This window comes from Falco naumanni, chromosome 2, assembly GCF_017639655.2.
Source record: "Falco naumanni isolate bFalNau1 chromosome 2, bFalNau1.pat, whole genome shotgun sequence".
NCBI lineage: Eukaryota > Metazoa > Chordata > Aves > Falconiformes > Falconidae > Falco > Falco naumanni.
In genome coordinates, this window is record NC_054055.1 from 15,248,249 (window position 1) to 15,272,767 (window position 24,519).

General features: G+C 42.1%; 1 protein-coding gene across 4 annotated transcripts in view; it reads left to right on the plus strand.

Annotated features, from left to right (window-relative positions):
- KATNAL1 (katanin catalytic subunit A1 like 1) overlaps window positions 1-21,116 on the plus strand; it is a 37,913-nt gene extending 16,797 nt beyond the window's left edge. For all 4 annotated transcript variants that reach the window (XM_040583362.1, XM_040583364.1, XM_040583363.1 and 1 more), the window contains 8 exons: window positions 1,452-1,620; window positions 9,043-9,167; window positions 9,671-9,776; window positions 14,520-14,678; window positions 15,529-15,655; window positions 16,621-16,755; window positions 19,057-19,183; window positions 20,722-21,116. In XM_040583362.1, coding sequence (XP_040439296.1) covers window positions 1,452-1,620; window positions 9,043-9,167; window positions 9,671-9,776; window positions 14,520-14,678; window positions 15,529-15,655; window positions 16,621-16,755; window positions 19,057-19,183; window positions 20,722-20,920 — 1,147 coding nt within the window. In that variant the 3' untranslated portion in view covers window positions 20,921-21,116. The remainder of the gene's footprint in view (window positions 1-1,451; window positions 1,621-9,042; window positions 9,168-9,670; window positions 9,777-14,519; window positions 14,679-15,528; window positions 15,656-16,620; window positions 16,756-19,056; window positions 19,184-20,721) is intronic.
- The last annotated feature ends 3,403 nt before the right edge of the window (window positions 21,117-24,519 follow it).

Below are 24,519 nucleotides of genomic sequence, written 5' to 3' on the forward strand. Positions count from 1 at the left end.
CTCAAAATAGATGCTTCTGCATTTTCTGAAATCCCTATTTTCACCCCAACAGAGCCTGACACAGGTTGCTGACAACAACAAATCTGATTTAAAAACAATTGCAACCTTTATCACGCCAACATTTTTCTAATATTATAATACCAAAGAATTTTAGTGTTTGTACTCACATAAGCAAAGGAATAAAGTAAAATGAGAGATCTTGGTTAACAGAAAGAAATGCTGAGTTTATTTGTAAATTTATGTGCTTTATGATTATCAAACAAATGGATCTTCACTTTTCAAAAAACTGTAAGAATGTAAGTGTAAAATAACATTAACACTGATTACTTTTTTGAATGGTAGAAATTATTATCAGAATTTTTCTGTTAATATTATGTGAAGTGCAAGACGTATTTATTCTTGTATCTTTCATAGAGGTAAAGCCGCAATAGTTTATCCCCTCTTTTAAGCTGAAATTTAAATTTTGTGCAAATAAGTAAGGAAAATTAGCTGCTATTCTATGCTGTTAAGTTTGATGAAAATGTATACGAGGCAAAGTGTAGCAGTTTTATCCAGCAGTGTGTTTAAGTATGTACTCTTTTTTTAAGCCATATTCCTGGAAACTGTTTTTGGAGTTAGCAAAGTTTGAATTACTCAAAGCAAGAATGAGTAGGAGAATTAATAGGGGACACTAATTAAAGCTAGGTGACATTCTTGGCCATTTATTTTAGTTCTATATTACAACTCCAACCCCTAGAGCAAAATGACTATGACATCTCATTGTAAAACCACATTCTTTCTCCTCGTGCCACTGCTGAGTTCTCAGACATTGTGGGTGATGCACACAAGTATAGGTGGTTGCAGTTTGGCTCTGTTTGCTTTTGCTTTCTATACAGTTTTAATGTTTTGACATTTTAACACAGGGGAATGAAGTCAGAGGAAGGAGGATTGTGTTAAAATTCTCCCTCCTCTGTTTTGGGACCTAGCAAAGCTATTAGCCAGCTTTTTTCTTGTTGTTGTTGTTGGTTGGGGTTTTTTTGTTTGTTTTTAACCAGGGATGTCATCTAGTTGTGTATGTAGCACCTGTGTATATGAATGCAGCCTAATACAGTCTCCTGGTTTTGAGTCAGAAGGAATTTGAAGACTTTTACTGAATTATTTCCTCTTCCGTTACGTGTGTATTGGTTTGTTGTAAGATTGGTTAGGAGTACTGATTTAATAGTATTGTTAATTTTCTCTTTTTCCACTGTTGAAATGTTTTTTTCCCATTTGTATTTTTTTCTTTTTGAGTGTCAGACAGAACCAGAAACATGTTGTTGGGTTTGCAGATACAGAGAGACAAGAATTAGGGGCTTCTCAGCTTTTGTAATAATGCACTAAGGAAATTAATGAAATTGTAGAATCCTTCCTTCTTAATGTTGCTCTTTTTTTACTGTTTTTAGCATATTTTTGTTGTGTTTGCTTGTTGTTAGGGCTCCACCTCAGATAAAACGTTCCAACCGAGATGTAAAACCTTTGAGGAAAGAATCACCAGGGCTGCAGCCCCGTGGGCCTGTGGGAAGAGCACACGCAGTATCCAGGGGTGAAAAGGCTGCAGGCAGCCGCGAAAGGGAATCTAGAGCTAGAGGAAGAGATGACAAGGTAAGAAGTGGGAAAGAATGTGGTGGGGAGGAGTTATGGTGCAGTCGGTGGCAAAGGGAAGCATTCTTAGTTTTAGTTATTTAATCCAGGTAATAATAAAAAGCCACAATAATCCTGTGCAAGAAAACTTCGTGCTTTCCTCTTGCCTCATGGACAAAGCATGTATCATGGGGATATTTAGTAATAAGGACACCAAATTATGGAAAGTTCTGTATTTTTGCTGTCTTGATTTGATATTTTTGGATGGGGAGGAAGCATGGTAGCCTGTTGCTGGGGGGGGGGGGTGGGGGGGTGGGGTGGTTACTATCTCAGTTAGACCATGGACTTGACTGTGATCTGTCAGTGTTAGTCAGGCTCACCTCCTTCTTCCTCACCTCTTTTTTTTTAAAAAAAAGAAAAAAAGGAATCCAAGTTTTTTGTAAAGACTTCCATGTAAAAATTGCAAAGTGAGACCAGTGCCCTTCTCTACACTTTAAGCATTATGGAGTTCCACAGTACCATTGCCTCTGCCATGCAATAGTAAAATTTGGGTGTGCCTAGAAGTCTAGGACAGTTCTGTAAATGCATTGATGCTAGATAAGTCTGTGCCAGATTATCTGAAGTTAGATATTTAAAAACTACATGAGAGAAACGTAGTAAAAGCAAACTTGTAGCAGCTTTCCTTTTCTTCAGTTTTATTATAATGTTTAGGAAGATACTTCTTGGAAAGGCTTTGTTTTGAAATAAAAAGAATGACATAAATCAGAATAAATTGGGGATTCTTTCCTGTGAAGACCCATGAAAAAGAAGCAGTGCTGAAGTGAAGGAAAAGGAGAAACAGTGAATCAGTATCAAGTAGTGTTGTTAAAGGCAGGACTGTTTTGTGGCTGAAAAATTACCTGCATGCAAATTGTTGTTTCTGAGACACCTGCAGTTTTAAATGTAACTGTGGAGTCAGTGAGAGGAACCCAAGGAATCTGTGGTATAAATGATACAAGTCAAGATTGTACTGAAGCAGCTTTACTTTCTCAAGAGACAGATAGGAGAAACCCCTTCCTATGGGGCACACAGTATTATATAGATCTGGATAGATGAATAAGAAAATATTTAGGCCAGTTTTTTTCCAAATTAATTTGGTTAGTCCCTTCGTGGCCTTTCTATTACAGGTTACTTCTTCACAGCGCAGAAAGAGCTCAAAGATACGCTTTTTCTATCATGAATTGCTTTTCTGATACACAGGAAAAGTATTAAGTAATTTCAGCCCTTATTACTATCAGTAGTTAGGACCAGGCACATTTTCAGCAGTGCTACCGAGTGACAGCACAGATCAAGCATCGTAGAAATCTCTCTACCCGGGATCAATAAGATTTAAAATAACAAGTGTGCATCCTGCAAGTGATAAAAAGCTCGTGAAGATTTGTGAAATTATTTACAGTTCTGCCAGCTACATGGGGAATTGGAGTTGTGGTGTGTGACAGGTTCACCAGATGTGCTTGTGTAAGGCAGCGTTTAAAGTCTTAGCTCTAATGAGGGCGAACTCAGCTCTTGAAGCTTTCTGCTGACGAGCATTATAGAGCTTTACTATAGGGAGCCCAAACAACATGACTTGTACAATACTTGTCTCTGGGAATAATGTGATTAGCAGCACTATTGCTGTGAGGTGGAGGAAGTGTCATGAAGGTGTTCTATTTAATATGGTACATTTTAAACACTATGATCTGAATAAATTGGTCACTAGGTGGCAGGAGGAAAATATGTCTACTCTTCAAAAAAATACCAATACGCGTGCTCTTATCTTCCCCTTTGTCTAGCTACTTGGTCGTTATTTTATTTTCTTTGTCTGGGGTATGTATGCAAAAATCAGCCCAGGTCACAAATTCTCATGTGTTATATGAGGATTCTTGTAAGGGATCCATGATTTTCCTTTGAAGAAAATTTTGAATGAAAGAGGAAGCAGCCAGGCGTGGGAAGTGAAAGAAGTTAATGCAACTTTCCATATTTTACACACAGGCATGAAAGTGGGTTTAACTTCCCTTTCAGTTTTATCCTTTCTTAGATTGCAAGTGCTTATGTTCTTCAATTTCTGAATTTAAAGCTGCAAGAAGCTTACCTCTGTTGTCCTACTATGTTGAACCAAAGAGGTTCGGTAACTCCTCATGTTCTATTAAAAACAATAGGGCAAACCTGAAGCTTCACGCTAAGAACCACTTTCCTTGTAGTAAATGTTTCAGCTCTGTAGTTCTTGGGTTTGGGTACTTGGCTAAGATTGCTTAGAACATGTAATGAACTTGGATGACTTACCTATTTCTTAAGATGTTGATTGCAGTGTAATAGGTTGTATGCTGTCCTGGCTATAATATCACAGTGTATATTTTTGTGTGATATTTTTTCAAGATAAATACAAATATAGTATGTATGTTTTAGAAGTGTTTTGCCTCACTTGAGGCAAATGCCTTCTTTCACTGTTTCTTCTCCCCAGAACATATCATAGAATCACTGACAGTAACCATCTTGGGACAAGTTGTTTTAACCTGACTATGCCTGTAAAATGACCTTTTGTAGTGCTATATAAAATAATTTTGAACTGCAGCCCACCGGATAGTGTTTATCCACTAAACCCTTGTATTTATGTGTTTCTTTTTTAAAAATAGTGCTTTCAAGTGTTTCTTCCTTCTTAGGTCCACTGGAAATTATTAGTCTTGTTCTCAGGCTATCTTCTGCTGGATTATTGCCTAGAATTCTAGCTTCTGTTCAATAGTTCAGCTTAAAGAGGCAGCATGCATGCTACCTGTATGTCTTTTAGAAATTGCATAATACCATATCTAAGCACTAGATTTTTAGGAGTATTCTTTAGATTATTTTAGATTGTCAGTGGATGAGGACAGTAAATATTGTGAAGGATATGAAATAGCCAAGGGCTTTGCTGCCATATCTGTGAATTGCATATTAAAATTAATGAAGATATGACTTAAAAAAAAATAATTTTTTTTGCTTGATTATTCCGATGTGCATCATCAGATGTGAGGTGAGGTAGTTGCATTAGGTGGAAGCACAGACCTCCATGCACTGGGACCAGAAGGCTGCATAATCTCCATCTGAGAATGCTGAAAGAATGGGTAGGTGAAATTGCAGGGTTGGGAGCAGAGATTTCCAGTAAAATTTATTGAGTCAGTCTGCTGTTGTCTCATGTGAATGGTAAGTTGGGTTGACCACGCCTCTATTTAGAAGGGGAAAGGAAAAGAGATCCAGGCAACGAGATGTTAATTTTATCTAAACAGTGTGCAGGGTTTTACAACAAATTTAGAATGGATAGAATCATAGAATCATGCAATCATTTAGATTGGAAAAGACTGTTAAGATCATCAAGTCCAACCATTAACCTAGAACTGGCAAGTCCACCACTAAACCATGTCCCTAAGCATGACATCTACACGTTTTTTAAATGCCTTCAGGGATGGTGATTCCACCACCTCCCTGGGCAGCCTGTTCTAATGCTTGACAACCCTTTTGGTGAAGAAATTTTTCCCAATATCCAATCTAAACCTCCCCTGGTGAAGCTTGAGGCTGTAAGTTAAATTTAAAGTTAACTGAAAAGTTAAAGACTTAGGACGGAAGGCGGAATAAAGTGAAATAGTTTTTCTTAAGCAAAGATGTTGCCTTTGCCAGCACTTTCTTTAATGTCTTAGAGAAAGAAATTAATCTACCTGGATGCCACATGGGAAGGAATTACTTAATCTAGTGATTGTGTGGTGTAGAAGAATTGTAGAGTGGGGAGGAATTAGGCAATAAGGGGAATGTAAACAAGTGGTGCTGAAAGAAAAAGTATCAGTCAACTGGCAAATCATTTATGGATTTCCTCCAGACTAGAGATTGACTCTAGTTTTACATTTAAATTAATGACCCTGGCACAAAAAAAGAGGCATGTGCTAATTAAATTTGCTGATGACACCAAATTGGGGAGCACCATCACCAGAAGAGGCGAATGACGCTGTTGTAAAGGAAGAATTGGATGACTCTGTGCTGAAATCATGGAAATGGAATAATGTTCAGCAGTGCAGAGCTGTAGGCTGTGCATACTTGGATGGTACAAGAATTTCTGCTAAAAGCTGGGAGCTCAGCAGTGGAGGAGAAGAAAGATTTGGACAGACCAGCAGAAATCGGATCAGGCTGAACTTTCATTGGGCACAGCACCTTTTCCTGGAAGTGATGGGAAGGACTGGCTGCTGGAACAAGGCACAGCCAGGGGCTACCTTTGGCTCTGGCAGCAAGGAGCAGAGAGTGCATCTGGCAGTTTTTGGTGTTTGTGTGTAGTGAGAAGAGCCTGCAGGAAAGCAAGATGTCTTCAGGACCCAGTTCTGGTCATGGCAGCCACCAGAGTTATCCTGTGTGATTGATCTGTCTGAGGTTGAGTGTGAGGTGGCAGTATGATATAGCCATGGAAATGAGTGTAAATGAAACCCCAGGCTCAGTTTATTGAGGTGCTACCAACAGAGAGAAGAGATACCCATGCCTTTATAGGAGGCCCCGATGAAACAGCAGCTGGAGTATTTTGCATGCGTTTCTACAACCATGCTCAAGAGAGATGTGTTAATATTTAGAAGGGAGAAAAAAATGGGTTGCTAGAGTGAACGGGTAACTGTGTTCAGCTTGTGTTCCAAGAGAGTAACTTCGTTTGGGAAACGAAGGCAGAGTACATGCATGCTGCGAGTACATCAGGGTGGTGGATGCATCAATGAAACAACTGCTGAAACTAAATGCATGAACTTAGTACAAGAGTAGAAGTACATTCATTTTGGAAATAAGGTTTTTGTTCCAGTGGGTCAGTGCAGGTCTGGCAGCTCTTCCTGGTGGAAAGCCCTGCAGATTTCTAAATATGTCGAAGTCAGAACTTGGCTGAGGAGAAGGTTTACATGATGGGATTGCCCAGGGCACTGAATAGAAGCAGCCTTTTGCAGTCCTGTATACCTCTCTCTGTTGGCATACCTTCTTAGAGAGAAACCATCACAACAGCTTTATTTAAAGCTGTTTTGGGAAAGTAGTACCACAAGAAGACATGAGGGTATGACTGAAAAATTATGCTTACTCCTGCTGCCTGGACTCAGGTGGCATTTTTTTAAATTATTTTTTCAAGTTTCTACTCACTTACCTGCTGACTGAGGATTGCATGTTGGACCACCGTTAATAATCTTATTACATGTGAAAACTGCAAATACTTTAAATCTTGCTTTGATTCTGCAATCGGGAAAAAAAATTGAAACATTCAGTGTCACTAAAATGCTAGCCCTGGTGATGCTGAAAGCACATCTCCCAGTTGGCCGCCCTTCTCCTTCTCTTTGTTGGCAAGCCGTGCCGCAGGGCAGAAAAAATACCCGTCCCAGGAAAAATGTCCCAGGAAAAGCAGTATCCCAGGGGCAGGCAGCCGGGTCTGGGCTCAGCCCCGCAGGCAGCCGGCGAGGAGCCGACCGGGGCCGGGGCCACCCCGCGGCTGAGGCGCCGCTGCCGGTGGGGCCGCCCCGCCGTGCTGCCGGCCCCCTCCTTGCCGCCGGGCCTTTCTCTCCCCTTTTAGTTCTGCTTTTTTACGCTTCTCTGAGCAGCGTCACAGCCGGGCCCCGTGCCGCCCGCATTGCCAGATTGTTGTGCTCACCGCCTGTATGAGGCACAGCAAACGCGCTGGGCGCGGATCTGCCGGCCGGGCTCGGGAGCCGGGGCCGGAGCTGCTGCCTCAGCCTCCTCCACAGTGTGCTGCAGCGATCTGCTCTGCCTTCTCCTGCTTTTTAAAGCCTGCCTTAGCTCTGTTTCACCCAGAAAATAGAAACCCTCCGATTTGTTTTGAGATGTGTGGAGAAATTCTGGCACTAAGAAAACTGGTCCATTGCAGAGAGATAGAAGTGTGTAACAAAGACAGAAAGCGAATACCTTTCGTTTAATTGTCTCTTTTTTTTTTTTTTTTTTTTCCTTCCCTCCTTCTTTTTTTCTGGTTACATTTGGATTCCATTTTCTCGCTCCTGAAATCCTCCAAACTCTACAGGGCTTTTTTTTCTGTTTCCTTTTTATGCCAGACCGTTACATTTTTGACACCAGCTTTTTGTCTAAACACAACTTGCAGCTTCATTTCCATTGCGAAAAACTGATTGGCGAGTACTACACAACACAGAGGTTGGAAGCAAGAAATAAAAATAGTGGGAAGATAAACTGTGCTCCCTTGTTGGCAAACGGCAGCTGGGAGGGGTGTAATTGCTACCTTTTTCTTTTTCTACTGCAAGGTTATTTGTGTGTCTCCAGCTGCCTCTCAGCCTGCCTTTGCCTAGGCTGCTTTTGTCCAGCCAGCTGGGATTCTTTAACTGCTGCTGATAGTGTTTAGAAGCTGAGTTAAGAGTCCTAAAGTAGCTCCCCACACACCCTCCTCCTTTAAAACAGTGCAGCTGCTTTTCAGGCACTGCTGAAGACTGTCGTTGAGCTGGGAGGGGAAGCGGTTTCCTTCTGAAGTGGGAGAGGAGGAGCATGAGCCCTGATGCTTTGAAGGGAAAATATTACTTCACCCCCATAAGCTTAACGGCACTGTGGAAGTATTAACCAGAAAGTCTGGGCCATCTGGGGCAGAGGCAGCCTGTGGCTTGGTTGCTGAACAAGCATTGGCATGCTGCAGAAATTACTGAAGATCAAAGGAGCCTGATTGACTTGGGAGCTTCTTTAGGACTTTTGGTGCAGCCTTTAAATAAATATGACCTTTTAAAAGCATGTTAACTGTTTATGGAGCTGGCCTGTGAATGAGAGGAGGGAAACAGTGTGCAGCTGAAGCAAGGAGAAATTGTTGGGCAGGAAACCTTTAATTAAACAAGAAGAGAGAACCTTGGCTTTCCCCCATCAAAGGCAATGTTTTGTGTTCCTTTTCCGTGATGATGGGGTGCCAGTTGTTTAGCTCTGGCAGGTAGTGTGGCAGGTGCAGCATCTTCAAAATATGCTTTGGATGCTCTGGTCTTCAGCTAGGAGTTAATGTACAATTAAGTTGTGACCAGCAGCCTGCTTTGTGAGGCTGTTCCTGCATTCATGCCTTCAGCTGACCAGGAAGTGTGTCCGTTTCTAAAGAGTGGTTTAGCACTATTAAGAGAGTCTGGTTTGCTGCTTTAAAACCAGCCACCCACCCACCCACGGTGATACATAAGGAACTTGGATGGGGGTTTATCACTCTGAGCTGCATCTATGAAGGAAGCATGGTGCTGTTGAGGTAGAAGCAACCACAAGTGTCTGGGGACTCTTTGTGGCGTGTAGAGTGTGGGCATGTTGGTTTTGCTGGCCATCATGGTGCTGAGATAGCTGTGTTAAAGCTTGATACCTTTGGGTGGCTTCTACAGAGCTGAACTAGACAATTTTGCTATGTATTGCTAGTAAAGGATATGTTGACAGAATAATGTCCTTATGAGACTGTATGACTTTTACTTCTAGGGAAAGAAAATACCCCAGGAAGTCAGTGATGGGGAAATTCCAAAATTTGATGGAGCTGGTTACAACAAAGACATGGTCGAAACTCTCGAAAGGGACATTGTATCAAGGAATCCAAGCATACATTGGTATGAGGATTTTCTCAACTGAAATGTTTTTGCTAGTGTGGAGAAGAAGAGAAATTATCCTTCTTCTAACTCTGAAAATGAGAGTCATCATAATCTTCTACAGATAGGCAAAACAAGGTCTTTTTGTTTTAACTGTTTATTAATTTGGTTACAGTTAAGCTTTTGTTGCTAACTGATATTATGCGCAGTACATCCGTTACAGGTACTGCTGAAATGAAAGTACACACCAGAGAGCTTTAAAGATACTGCTTTGGTGTTCACATGTACAAAACAATTCTTAATTAAGCAGCTCTGGGTAACTTGAGTTGAAAATCTTTTTTTCCCTACGTTCCAAAAGTGGATTCAATTTTAGGTCACAGGATTATAAGGGTGCTTTCATGAGGCGTATACTGACATGCTAAAAGAGATGGTACTAAGTGAAAAGCTTTTCTGTTTTTCTTGTATAAAAACAGAAGAAATATTTTTGTACAGCAATCTTATACAAGTTTCTTCATCTTGCACAGGGATGACATAGCAGATTTGGAAGAAGCCAAGAAATTATTAAGAGAAGCTGTCGTTCTTCCAATGTGGATGCCTGATTTTTTCAAAGGGATCAGAAGACCTTGGAAGGTGAGAATTTATTTGGTGTTAGTAAATGGCAAGTTGTAGTTATGTATGTATGCTGCTGCAGTGTGTGTGGGTGCCTGTTGCAGGAGGCCAAAAAGGCAAATGGGAAAAATCAGGAATTTGTTGATGAAATCCTCTCAAAATGATTCATGTAAAATGCACTGAAAGAAACAGCTGGAAGTGTGTGTGGGCTTTACAGTAAATAATAATTCTTTTGTATTTACTTAGTCATAGCTTGTTGACATTATAATACTTTTTATATGTCAGCCTGTACATGTAAGCAAGCATATAGGGTATATTGACAGAAGCAGAAATGCTCAATAGACAGCTCATATTGATATGAGACATATGAGTGGTCATGGTGGTCACTCCTCAACACTTCACGGGGGAAAGCAGTGTTTTATTCTGCATGTGCCAGCTGTCTCTCACTCAAACTGCAAAGTGCAGGCTGGATGGTGCAAGGAAGCAAGGAGAGAGGGGGCTAGTCTGAGTGATGATTTAGCTTTGCAGTTATGCTTGCAGCTGGGCATAGTTACTGCTGGAGTGGGAGAAATTTGAAGTGGGAGAATGATCTGCAAGTGGGGTGACGGGAAGGATATAGGACTGAGCTGGCCTGGCTGATGGGTCAGAGGTGAGCTCAATCTGGACCTTGCTTAGAGCTGAAAAGGTGGAAGAGGGGGGAGATTGCTGAGTATTTCTGTGTATCATGCTTTTGTTGTGGGATGGATTTGCACTTGTTTTGGGAATAACTAGTCACAACACAAAAGGTCTTTCTGGTTGCTGAGAGGGATTACTGGGGAAAAGAGACTGTTGCAAATTGTTATTCTGAGTCTGCAAGGCAATGGCATGTATAAAGAATGCTGTGGATGTGAGTAGTTTCTGTGTTTAGTATGCTGGTTTAGCAGCATGTATCGGATCTTACGTTACTAATGCTTGCCCTGTCTTTTCCTGCTTGGTCCTTGTACTTCCCTGGCTTATACTTAGGTCTGACACTCAAAGCTGTCCTCCTCCAGCCTGAGCCAGTCCTAGATCCCCATTATTCTGCTTATTTACAGAACAAAGCCCTGCCGGAACTGATGAGTGGAAGGCTTGTCATTCTTGGGGCTTCTGTCTACAAACATTAAAGAGGGGAAGTCAGAAAAAGAGGGAGCTGACAGCAGGAGCTGGGAGCTGGCTACCTGAGGGCTGTTCATAGAGGTTTTACTGAGCTGCAGGGGCGCAGTCCAAACCTAGCCCCAGACTGTATATGGCCTTTGGGGTTTAGAGTGCTTGTGGTCACTACCAGTTAACCTTAACTGAGCTATCAGCTTGGACAGAGCCTGGATATCGTGGGTTACAAATGTATGGGTGAGATTTTAGTGTCTTTTGAACAGCTGACTCTCTTTTCCTCTTGGCATAGAGAAAGTTGATCCATACCCTTATTATCGACTATGACGGCCCTGTCTGTCCAGTCTTCCAAAACTTTTAAGGAACTGAAGAGCTGCTCTGCTTTTTTTCACCTGTTAATATGCCTAGAGGATGTAGTTGCCATAGTGGTCTTTAAGGCAGGTATCTCAGCAGACTGCAGGGAATGTGCACAGTACCACTGGCCTTGTCTCCCAGTATTGTGGCAGTGACTAAAGAAACAACCACCTGGTCTTTTAAAGAATTAGTCTCCATCTCTTCGCATGAGATTATCTTTTCCTACTGAGCAGTGTTGCCTCTGAAAACTAGGTGGTTGTAGACATGGAAAAAAATCTGAGATTATTTCCTCTCTTCAGTCTGAAATGCAAATCGATTTCTGACAAGTCCATGAAGAGTCTTCATTGTTAGCCTTTTCCCTGGTGACTTGTGAAGCTCTAGCTCTCCTGAATTTATTTTTCACACAGAACAGCATGTATCTTTTCCCACTGTTGACCTCTGACTGTGCTACAAGGATGAGAAGTTTTGAAGGGAAGACTGTTTCTTGCAGTAATCACTGTGGCAGCAGGCATTTGTTGAGCCTAGGCATTCAGGACAATAATTCAGGAAAAAGGCAGCCAAATCTGTTTTTGGATGTTCAGACTCTCCTGAGAATAATTCCCAAGACAGCCCTCACAGTTTGTGCCTCCATTCAGAGGACAGTGCCTTGTATGCAGGAGCCAGCTGTCTTCCCTGATACAACACAGGTGCTGTGTAGTTGCAGCCATGGGTTTCTGAGCGTCCATGGGCTTGCTCACTCTTTTTCTCTGAACTGTTTTGTGCAAAGAAGGCCTGGTTGCTTGCTGTGCTTCCCACTGCTCTGCTAGTGATTGTTACAACAACAAGAAGTAACCCTGCAGTGATTTCATCAAAACACTTACTCCCTGTGGTGCATTTCAGCTTCTTATTGGAATAGTTTGGATTAACAGAGCCTTAGAGGAAGAATAAAGAAGTCTTTGTGTTTGTCAAGGATTTTAACTGGTGAGTAAGTGGCAGCCTCTGAGTTTGCAGAGAGAAAGAGCAACTTGATCCTGTGTGTTTCTGTTTGCAACCATGTATATTTTGTTTTTCTGAGAACCCAAGTTATTTTTTTCTTCTTTTTCTTTTTTTTTTTAACTGACATTTCTATCGTCATTATCCCCAGAGAGCTTGGTTTTCTCTAAGCTTTATACCTGGTGTGGCTGCTTTGCACCTGTTATGCACATATATAATGCCACCAGTATCACATACAAGGTAATGCTTACTGTAATAGTTATACAGGAGATGTAAAGCGATGGGCTTTGGTTTCGGTGGTGAGTGGTACATGTAACTGAAACCAGAATTTGACCTTCCATAATAATAATGGAGGACCAAACAAATATCCAAAAAATGACATTAGTCCCTTGTATGACCAGGTACTGCAGTAATGCAGTTTGTCAAACACAGAGGTCAAGTGTGATTTGAACTGAGGTGCAGCTTGTTTTAAAATATTAAATAAACACATTTGAAACTTGGAGAGAACAGTAAGTCGTCTCTGACCTGCACATCACAGGCTGAGTAATTTTCACCCAGTCACTCAGGGCTGTAGTTGCAATTATGACTATGCAGGAACTCAAATCACGGTATATGTCTGGATGTTCATGGAGAAAAAGAAGAGTCCATTTACTTTTTACGCTTGCTTGCTCTGGAGCTTAGGAAACCTTGGGCAGTCTGAGGAGGAGTGACGTTGGACTGTTAGCTGTATGGATGGTGTGTGAATGTTTCTAATTTAATTTACCGATGGATGTTATGTTCAGCTTGCATTAGCTAAGTGTTAAATGACAATGAAGGTATTAAGAATTAATGGAAAATGGAGTACAGAGAGGCGATTGCTTTTGAATAGTACATTTTTGAATAATTGCGTTCCCGGTTGATTTGTTTTTATAGATCTCTTCCATGTCATTCTTTGTGCTTTTTTGAAGTAAATTTTAGTGAGGAACAGATGAAATCTAATTTGCTATGTGGCTTGCATTTAGCAGATATTTTATTGCTGTGGCATTTTATGTAAGTTATTAATTGCAAAGCACATTATGATGTGCAATTCTAATTATAGTTAATTTGATTACCCTTGCAACACAGTACAACTTTACTTTAGGAAGCACTTGTTAGCCTGTAATAAGATCTTGTAGTTGGGAGGGAAAAAAAACCCAAGCTGCTTGAGCACTACATTTTCATAGTGCCATGCTTAAAATCACAGTGCCCTATTCTAGTGCTATGCAGGCATGGAACAGCATGTTGTCCCTCTCCAGCACTGCTGCTGAAAGTGTTGGAAAGACTATCCATAAGGATAACTGTATTTAGAAATTCTATCAAGAGTGATAAATGACTTTCAGTGCTACAGTCTTAACATGGGTCCTGAGAGCACTGTGTCTAGCTAAAAACCTGCTTCCATAATGATGGGTAAATGTGCTGAGCTGCAGAGATGTGTGCTCCTTACTCTTGCTTTCAGACAGACCATAGATGGAAAGACGGTCTGATAATGTGGATGCCAACCTGGGACTTAACAATTGTAGTTCAGTTTTCTAGTTTAAAGCTTTCTGAATAATCACTGAGGTTCATATTAGGCTTTTGTGGGACTGAGTGATAATCCACATGATATACGGTTGCTTATCTGTGAAATAGAGATAGCAGTGCTCTTCTGCCATCCAACAGCATGGTGAGGATGTGTTTCATTCAGAAATTGCTAAGATGCAGTAGTATGGCCATAGAAGTACTGAGATGGAGGGACTAAGTGTCACAAACCATTCTATCCAGTGAATGCTCTCATACATACTTAAATGTAAAAATCAACCAGATCCATACATACACTTCAAAAACGTTTTTTGGCAAAATCTTTTGCTACAGAAAAATGCTCTACTGAGGGAACACAACTTTCTGCAAAAGTGTTTTGGTTTCTGTGAAGCTTCCTTCATGAAGGAGCCTTTGTTACAAAAAGAATTCACTGACTTCGTCTGCGTGTGCAGCCCCTTGTGAGTTGGGAAAGGCCTAAATTCAAGTCCAGGCTCTGATTCAGAGCAAGGCTGTAAATCTGTTATCTGCTACCAGGTGATAGGTGCAGCAGCAGTTACTGGCTTTTGTGATTTGGACTCCAGTGGAGTGATAAGAAGAAATGGCACAACACTTCCATGCTGTTCTCAAAAGCAGGATTTTTGTCTTTTGTTTTCCACTGATGACGATTATGTTATTAAACAATTTAAACACAGATCTTAGATCATATTGAGATGTAGTGTAGAGTCCCAGTTGCAGTTTCTTTATTTGTTGATCATTACTTTTGTTTTTACCTTTCAGGGCGTACTGATGGTTGGTCCTCCTGGCACTGGCAAAACAATGCTAGCAAAAGCTGTTGCTACAGAATGTGGAACAACATTCTTCAATGTGTCTTCCTCTACCCTGACATCTAAATACAGAGGCGAGTCTGAGAAGCTGGTCCGCCTCTTGTTTGAAATGGTACGTCCTTGATGATGTGGTCTGGGGATCACTAAGGTGAGGAAGGATGTCTCTTGGTTTCCTGCCCCTCCAGTAGCACGCTGGAAGCACAGAATTCATTGAACTGACACCCTGTCAACCAGTTAGAAAAACATCTTTGTATTTCCATCCTTTTCTGGGTTGTTGTTGAGGGTGGGACATCACCCATGTTCAGGGTAGCATTTTCGAGACTAAACATAGAGTTGTGACCTTGACAGAAATCCAGTTCTTATTTCGTTATAACAAGCCCATAGGAAGTAGATTTGAAACTGGAAGGGATTTGGAACTGTTATTCTGGAAGCAATACATGTTTTAATTCTGTCTCTGTTCTGAATGATGCACACAAGCCTCTCAGTGCAGTTGTGGGTGTGGTCCATCATGCAGGGTATGTAAAGGACATGCCCGTGTGGACCTATACTGAAGAGTCATTCACCTCTTTGGGACCCTCACTGCACTTCTACAATACTCTCAGTTAAAACCTGTCTCTGTTAAGATAGGCTGAGCTCCCTTCTGGCCCCTATATTTACCCTTCACCAGCATAAAAACCTGGACATGAAAAGTGCCTGTATTGCGATTGTGTTCCTTTTCCCTTCTGCAAGACCAGTTGCTGAGGAAAGCCAGCCAACACTGAAAGACCCCTGGACTCAAGGAGTACAATTTAAAGTGTATAAATTCAGCATACGCCAAATAGTTTGTAAATCAAGATCTTGAATTATTTTCTTGTGACAGGCAGGGAAGATACGTAGTATGTCTAGTGGGACTGGGTTGTGGTCTGATGAGGGCCTGTGCTTGCTGCTGGAGCCTTAACAGCGATGTTTTCATTTGAATAAAGGCGAGGTTTTATGCTCCAACAACAGTCTTCATTGATGAGATAGATTCCATCTGCAGCCGCAGAGGCACGTTCGATGAACACGAGGCGAGTCGCCGAGTCAAGTCAGAGCTGCTTGTGCAGATGGACGGTAACAAGTGTTTAGATCTGAGTTTGGGGCTGGGGTGCTGTTTCTTTACAGGTGAGAATGTAAGAACTTGAGCAATCTGGAAAACCTGGCCTTCTGGATAGGGGAAAAATAAGGCAGAACTTGAGAGTAGTGTAATTTTGGAGTGTTTGAAGGCAGATAACTGAAAACGGTGTTCTGCTTTGTTTTTTCTAAAACGGACATTTTGATGGTAAATTGAAGACTCAAATTTAAGCAACAGACTCTATGAGAAGCAGATAATGGAGATTTGTGCAGTTTAATAGAGATCTTTGATTTTGATGCGATTTAAGCAAATTTCTGCCCTTCGCTGGAGTCTCCAGCTTGAAGACTGCCATTGTGAGATCTGATTTTGCTGTATTCTGTGGTGGTAGCTAATATTACCCTGTTAGTCGGATTTAGTACCTTTTCTGTACAGGTGCACATAACAAGGATGACCATCTGAGGAATACTGTATGGCACAGTGGTTTGGTAACTACCTCTGTATTGCAGCTATTCTGTAGCTACCATTTATAATGTCCTCAAATGTGCAGGTTCGTTGTGGTAAACTCAGGGTAGGCAGCCTTTTGCCCCAAAATGATAATGGCTTTGCAGTCCTCATTTCAGAGGCCAGGGAGTGATTCCTATTTCTTCTATGGCCAGATTTGACAGAGGGAGCACTTTCGGTAGGACTAGTAGGGCTACCCTCACATATGACTGTGTTATTAGCACTATCAAAGAAAGCCTTCCCCTGACTCAGCGAAAGAATGAACTGTCTCCCTCTCTGTGACGATGGTGGTCTTGTCACACCTGAGCTATGGGAAGTTTGGAGAGAGGCACTAGGACTATATAGAGCTGTTGCTTAGCTCTGTCCAGACTTTTACAACGTCTGTTCGTGCAGTGTTTCTTAGCAAGCGTTTCAATCAATAAGAGCTGTGGAGTGAAATTGCTCTAAACTGTTGTGCTTGCAGGGGTAGATGGTGCTCTGGAAAATGATGACCCTTCCAAGATGGTTATGGTATTAGCTGCTACAAATTTTCCATGGGATATTGATGAAGCTCTCCGACGGAGACTGGAGAAGAGAATTTATATACCTTTGCCCACAGGTAAGTTTGCTACGAGCATTTTCCTTTAAAATGGCCTTTGCAGGACGACCTTAGGATTACTGGTAGGACTGTTGGATTTCAGAGGAATCTTGATGTTTTTGTGATGAGCAGTGAAATTCAGGGGTTAATTGTTTGGCTGCGTTGCTTTATTTTTAAAGAGAGAGAAAGAAAAAATACGACTACTTGCTTGGGGGCTTAAAAACAAAGAGCTGCGGCATTTCATTGCAAGCCCATTGATGAGTTCTTACATTTTGAAAGAGAGTTAGTTTTAATGAGCCTAGAATTATTTTAAATGTTTAACAGTCAATCCTTGAGTGATCATCAAAGGCAGCCTTTGGACATGTTCACAAATATTGCAAATGCACTCCGTGCCCTTGCAGACAAATGCAAAGAAGTGGATCCATGAATTTTCACTTACAGGCTTAGTTCATTGTAAATCACTGCTTGCTTGCATCTGTGACTGTGCTTTGAGTCACTCAGAATGCAGCAGGCTGATTGCTTTCCTGCCCTAAGACGTCTCAGTTTGTATTGTCTTTCCTAGCTGTCATTCACCTGTCCTATTAATTTTGAGATTCCTATCACTTGAAGTTTGCATAGCTTCATTTCTTCTTGGTACAGTGGATGCCTCATCTCCCTGCATGAGCACTCCAGATAACAAGATGCGTGTTCATGGTGACAGCAATTGTGATTGAGTTTAGCAGGTATAAGGACACTTAATAGTTCTACAGCTTGTCTTTGCGGCTTACAGATGGTAACAGCTCCTAAAAGGATGCCTGTCTTTATGACCAATTAGTCTAAAATCCTATCAGCTTTTGCTCTTGTTTCTAATTAAACCAGACTGGGTTTTGACACAGTGTATTGCCCCCTGGACAACATTCGAGATGTACTCCAGTTTTATTTCCAGTCTTGCGTTCTGTTGCATCTATTCTGCAAATAAGAATGTTGAGCTGTTCTGGGCAAGTCTAAATGATGCATTTATAAATGTGCTGTGTGATCTGATGTGGTCAGGCACTTAAATTGAAAAAGTGTTATAATAGTCATATATACACCTGTATATTGTGGAATTTGATGGAAGTATGTATTCTACTATGTTTCATTTTCAAAATACTGCAAGGACTTCTGTAGCCCCATAGCAAAGATTAGAAGAGAGTTCTCTGATACAGGATGCTCTCTGCAGGTGTGCCATATGTACATTGTGCTCTGCAAATAATAAATCCCCATTTTATAGCTAGTGCCAGTTGTGTGTGATTGATAACTCATGTTCTTGACAGTTCTGCAAAGAACACAAAATCAGCTTGAGGGAAGCTTTCTAATTTCTTTCATATTTCCCATCTCCCCAAAGTTTAAAAAAAGATATTTAGGGACATCAATAAATAAAACGTAAGCGTGGACATTTCCTGAAGACTCTTAACCTTTCCTACTGCTGCTTCTTCTGTTGAGGTTGTCCTCTTTTCTAGGTCATAAAAATTGGTCGCTGTGGAAACAAAGATGCTGAGCTGGTATATTTTTCTGTACAGTAAAGCCAGGAAAGCATCTTCTTTACCACCTTTGTGCTGAGTAACACTGAGGCCTAAAGCTGTCAAATGTGAATTCTCTCTTAGAAGCCTAGGCTGCTTAACATATGTACCCAAATGCATGTGTGCACATCGCCTCTACAAGAAAAATGGTTAATTGGCTGCATAAATGCTGATTTACACAGCTGGTTATCACTGGGTGCATACTGCATCTGGGTCTGAAAGTGTGATACCAGTACATTTGTATTGTAAATATATGTTTACTGTATTAATGTATCTGTTTTCTGTCAGGCTTCAGCAGCTTTCTTGGGTCCCAACTGAGTAAAGTGCTTAAACATATGCTTAAAGTTCAGCCTATTGTTAAGGGGTTTGCACTGTCTGAAGCTCTGTTAATAGAATCCTCATTGTGGTTCTAATGAAACTGTGTGAATAATATGCAATCAAACACTTGGAACAGCAAGTGAATCCAAAGGGATGTGAGAAGAAGCAGACATTTGTAGGATTGTGCTTTTGTGCCCTTGGGTAGTATGTGACCAAATGCTTTGTCACCTGAGACATAACAGACATTTTTAATGATGTATGACTTTGGAAAATGGCTCTACAGCATACCGGTTTACTACTTTTAGCCATATACTTTACTGTATTAGATTGCTCACTTCACTATGATTTGTACTGTCTCTTTTCTTATATTAAGCCCTTTTGGTTTTACTTTTCACTGAAATATCTAAGTTGTGTTATATCTGATTTTAATGTCACAAGTCTTCAAACATGTATTTGTATGTTGTAGCAAAAGGCAGAGAAAAGCTACTTAAGATTAATCTTCGGGAAATAGAACTGGATCCTGATATCAGTCTTGAAGAAATTGCTGAGAAGACCGAAGGCTATTCTGGTGCTGACATCACTAATGTTTGCAGGTATCTCATTCTCCTTAATCTGCAAAGAAAACTGCATAGAAAGTCATCATTTGCATTATGTGGTAAAAGGCAATCCCACTACAGCTGGAGCCATGCTAACAGTTGACTATGTTTGAAGGCCCAAATCTACTTACTGGAACCATGCACAACTGTCATGTGAGCAGTCTAAAGACCATGGAGTCTTTCTGTAAGATGTAGTCAAGTTTTCTGAAATCTGAAGAGAAAAAAATCTCTGAGCAAATCTCATGTTGGCTGCATTTACTGCATTTGTCTGCATTTGTTAATGTAGTGCAAAACAGGTTTGGATTTTTAATTTTTTTTTAATACCGTTAGTTTAAGAGTTAGAATTTTGTAATGCAAAGGAACCTTTCACAGAGTACTTCTGTGAAGCATCTATCTATATGCTCTATGTCTGGACAACCCCAGTGCAGCATTGTCTTAGTTTCTGCATGAATCTTCTAGGTGCAAGGGTGATACAGATAGTTTATAGCATTAGTATTGAATTTATTTCCATTCTGTTCCCATGATTTCTTTCACTTTTTGACAAATGAGTCTTTTCTGGTGGAGGGATAAGTATTTGAAAAAACTTATTGGAAGGAAGTCTGTGTCCCCTTATAACATTAGGATCCCTGCCAAGAGAAATTGATCCTTTAAGAACGTGGCTTGGGATTTTTTTTTTTATCCTCCCCTGCTGCTTTTCTGAAATTGTGAAATGACTCTATGGTTTTGAAAACCTGGGGTGTGTCATGCAGTGCAATAGTTAAATTACCTGTTCTCCCTGAGGCCTGTGTTATCCCTTGCTGGGAAAAACTTGGGGAAAGAGAGAATGTAATTTCAAACTGCATGTGGGCCATGGTATGAGAAATGAGCAGTGTTCTCTGTGCCAGCGGGCCATGCTGGCAGCATCCAAGCTGGGGAGGAGTCACAGAGCAGCTAGAGCATGAGGAACCACAGGCACGGATGGCCTCAGCCCTGCTGGCCCATGTGACACTACTGTCTGATGCCTCCTGCTCTGCCCTTTATGGATTCAGGCACTATGTGCGAGTAGGCAACAGAGCTGGGCTGCTCTCCAGACACTTGCTGACTGTCCTTTTGGGCTACATGGTAGAGGGAAGATTGAAATCTAAGAGGATGGAGGTGCAAAATCCAGGCTACTTAAAAAAAAAACAAAAACCACCAACAAAAAAGTCTTTGAGTGCCATTCCTCTCCCATCCTGCCCTTTCCTGCACTGAAGTTGTAAAATTTCATCTCTATGAATCATTGTAAAAGGTTTTCAGTTTTATAGTTTTAATTATCTGTGCACATTTACCATATGCTTAAATGGGTTTTGATGCCAATGTGTTTTTTACTTTGAATTAATGTAGTGATCTGGGAACATGGAAGCTGAGAAAGATGTGAACCACATCTTCTATGGTAAATAAATGCTCTCTTAAGTGTTCCTGCCAGTGGTTTCTAGCAAGAGAATACAATCAAAATTCATAGGCTTACAGCACATGCTGCTAGCAATTAGCTCCCATACATTGTCCTGTGTTTCCAGGGATGCCTCTTTAATGGCAATGAGACGACGTATTAATGGCTTAACTCCAGAAGAGATTCGTGCACTTTCTAAAGAGGAGCTTCAGTTACCGGTTACCAAGGGGGACTTCGAGCTGGCCCTGAAGAAAATATCCAAATCTGTTTCTGCTGCAGACCTGGAGAAGTATGAAAAGTGGATGGCAGAGTTTGGATCTGCTTAATCTCAGTGACAGCTCTCCTTTGCAAGAGTTTTATGGCTTCTGTTGTTTTCACTTGCAAAATGAGTTAGAAATCTTTTTAAAGGTTTAATAAAAGGTCTGCCTCTGCCCCCATCCCATCCCCTTCTGGTGACAAGATCTTTTAAACTCCATTTGCCTTTAAAGGGAATGAACACAATAATAAGCTGATACTGTAAAAGATACAGTATCAAGTACTTTACTTGATACTGTAAAAGATACTGTCCTGTTTTCAGCTGGGATAGAGTTAATTTTCTTCTTGGTGGTTAGCACAGGGTTGTGTTTTGGATTGGTGTGGGAACAGTGGTGTGGTTGGGGACTTTTTGGTTTCTCAGGCCTTGCCAGCAGGAGAGCTGGAGGGGCACGGGAAATTGGGAGGAGATACAGCCAGGACAGCTGACTCGAACTAGCTAAAAGGGTATGCCGTACCATGGGATCTCATGATCAGTATAGAAATGGGGGGGGGGGGGGGGGTCACCAGGGTTATGGATTGTTGCTCAGGGACTGGCTGGGCATCAGTCAGCAGGTGGTGAGCAGTTGTGTTGTGCTTCACTAGTTTCTTTTTCTTCCACCACTGTGGACTTCATTCCTCTCCCCTTCCTCCTCCTTTTCATTTTAACTGTTGCTGTTATTATTATTATTGTTCTTTCGTTTTTATTTTATCTCAGTTGTTAAACTGTTCTTATCTCAACCCTTGAGTTTTATATTCCCTTCTGATTCTCCTCTTGACCCCTCTGAGTAAGAGGGAGTAAGCGAGTGACTGTATGGTGCTTAATTGGTGGCTGGGGTTAAACCATGACAGCCCTTTTCTACACCCAATGCGGGGCAGTAAGGGTTGAGATAACAACAGGTCCAACCAGACTGGGTTAGAACAAAATTGCTGCCAGTATTCATTGTATTGGATCAATAATCATTGGCCACAATGCTGATTTCTCTGCTCTTGAAGTTGCTGCCCCATGGTCTCAGGACCGCGTTATTTAATTTACTTGCAGTATGTTTCCCGTTGTGCTGTTTATTTTCCTTGGGACCTGGGCTAAAGTTACCATAGTATTGTACTCTATGGTACTGGTTTATGATAGGATGGGCTTGCTGGTCGTAAAACTAATCTGGTCTGTATATGTGGTGGTGGCGGTGTCACCCCTGAGCGCTGCGTGGTCCCTGGCAGGGAATGCCAACAATGGCACCTTGAGGGTTTTTTTCCCCCAAAGACTCGGCCTATGGGCGGGGTCCACACCTCCCCTTCTCCCCAGGGCTAATTACTGAAGCACATAGGATTTTTAGAAATTCTGAATATCTTTGGTCTGTTGAAAGCACCATAGTGCAGGTCCTGACCCTATTGCTAGGAATACTGAACGTTGTTTTCATCTCCTGGACCTGATGGGGATTTAAGCAACTAATTGTAACTACTCTAGTCTCCATGGCAGAAACAACAGCTGCTCCAGCCCCAGCAGCTGCTCCAGCCCCCATGGCATGCATTGCGGCTGCTCCATGGCATGCATTGCAGCTGTTCCAGCCTCTGCGGCAGGCTCCACAGCTGCTCCAGCCCCTATAGCGGGCACTGTAGCTACCTTGGCCACTGCAGCTACCTTGGCCACTGCATCGAGTGATGCAGAAGACCAACCCAAGTCAGTATCAGTGGCCCCTATACAGAGGAAGAAATGGAAGTGGAAAGCAGCTTATTTGGGAAAGGGCAAGGATGAAGCTGGGCCATCACAGGATCAGGAAGAAGAAGGCGAGCAGGAGATAACCTCTTGATCCCTTTGAACTGTGGGATATGTGGAAAGATTATGCCCATCAATCAGGTGAACACATTATCACCTGGTTGCTTTGATGCTGGGATAACGGGGCTAATAGTGTAGAATTAGAAGGAGGGAAGCCAAGCAGCTGGGATCACCTTCTAAAGAAGGGGGCATTGACAAGGCCATTGGAAAAGCAACACAAGCCCTCAGCCTCTGGAAGCGACTCCTGTCAAGGGTTAGGGAAAAGTATCCCTGCAAGGAGAATATTACATGTCACCCAAGCAAGTGGACTGCAACAGAGAACAGTATCCGGTACTTCAGGGAATTAGCTGTGAAATACTTGATTTATGATGACCAGGACAATCCATGGTCACCTACAGATCCTGATGAAGTTCTATGCACAGGACCCATGTGGCAGAAATTGGTACAGGGTGCACCATCATCATATACGAACTCATTGGCAATAATGTGTTGAAAAGATGATGCACCGCCATCAGCGGATGAAGTGATTCACCATCTCCGAGACTATGAAGTTAGCGTCTCTACCTCCATCATCTCAGCTGAGGAGAGACTGATCCAACAACTTGACGAGGATATATCCCACTCTCCACCTGTACGGACCTGCATCTCAGCTATCAACTGTAGATGCCCTGCTCTTTGGGAGGGAGAATATAGGGGATACACACCACAGGGTACCCTGTGGGTTTACTTGTGGGACCTCGGAGAGGACATGAGGAGGTGGGATGGAAAACCTACCTCAACCCTGGAGGCATGGGTGCATGAATTACAAGGAAAAACAATCACAAATGGGGAGTCTTCCAGGAAGGCTGCCACTCCAGTCTCCAGAGGGCGGTTTTCCAGAGTGATAGGACTGACTTTACTCTTGATCCTGTGAAAAGGAATTCTAATCCGTTCTGGAAAGACATAAGTGAGCAGAACCACTCCATGCTACATCTGCTTAGCACCACTTGCCATCCTGGTGGGGAATCCTATGACCAGGATTAGGGGGGGCCTGCCTCCAGGCAGGTGAAAGACAGGGATAACCAGGTTTACTGGACTGTGGGGATCCAAGGGCCTGGCACATCAGACCCATAGGAATATAAAGCTCTAGTAGATACTGGTGCACAGTGTACTCTAATGCCATTAAGCTATGAAGGAGCAGAACCCATTTGTATTTCTGGAGTAACGGGGAGCCAGCTGGCCCTGGCTCCAAGGGCCATGGGGGAAGCTTCTGGCAGCTTCTCACAGAAGCCGCCCCTGTAGCTCCCCCCCTACCAAAACCTGCCACGCAAACCCACTGCATCAGCACACTGGTCTCCTGGGCCTTGACATGTTAACCACTAAGGCAAATGCTGCCCAAGTGTGTTTACTGTTCAATAGCAAGGACTGCCAGGGTATGTGTGACAGCTCTGCAGCACCTATCTGATTGCGTGAGCAACTTTTGAAGCTGTTTTACTGTCCCTGCTTTGTCTGTCAGTATTCCTTCCTCTTTCTTCGTAGGTGAAGACTACGTCTTGGATTGATCCTGTCATTATAAAGGGCTTCTCCAATTTGCATGGAGAAACACCATAGAGATTCTGTCAGTCTTGCATTTGACATGAAAATCAGGGCTTTAGAAGTGTGTTTCCATGTAGCACTGCAGAAAAATATCTTCTGGGGGCCCCAGAGTGTTTGAGACACAGCTGCTGTTCCTATCTTTCCAAGGACAGAGCATCCCCGCTGCCTAGTGTTAGGCCCTGTTACACTCCTGGACAGGGAGGTCGGTGCAGAAGGAACACCAGCTTTTACCCTCTGCACCTACAGGGGGAATAAATGCTTCTGTCCTGACCAGTTTGCATTAACTGC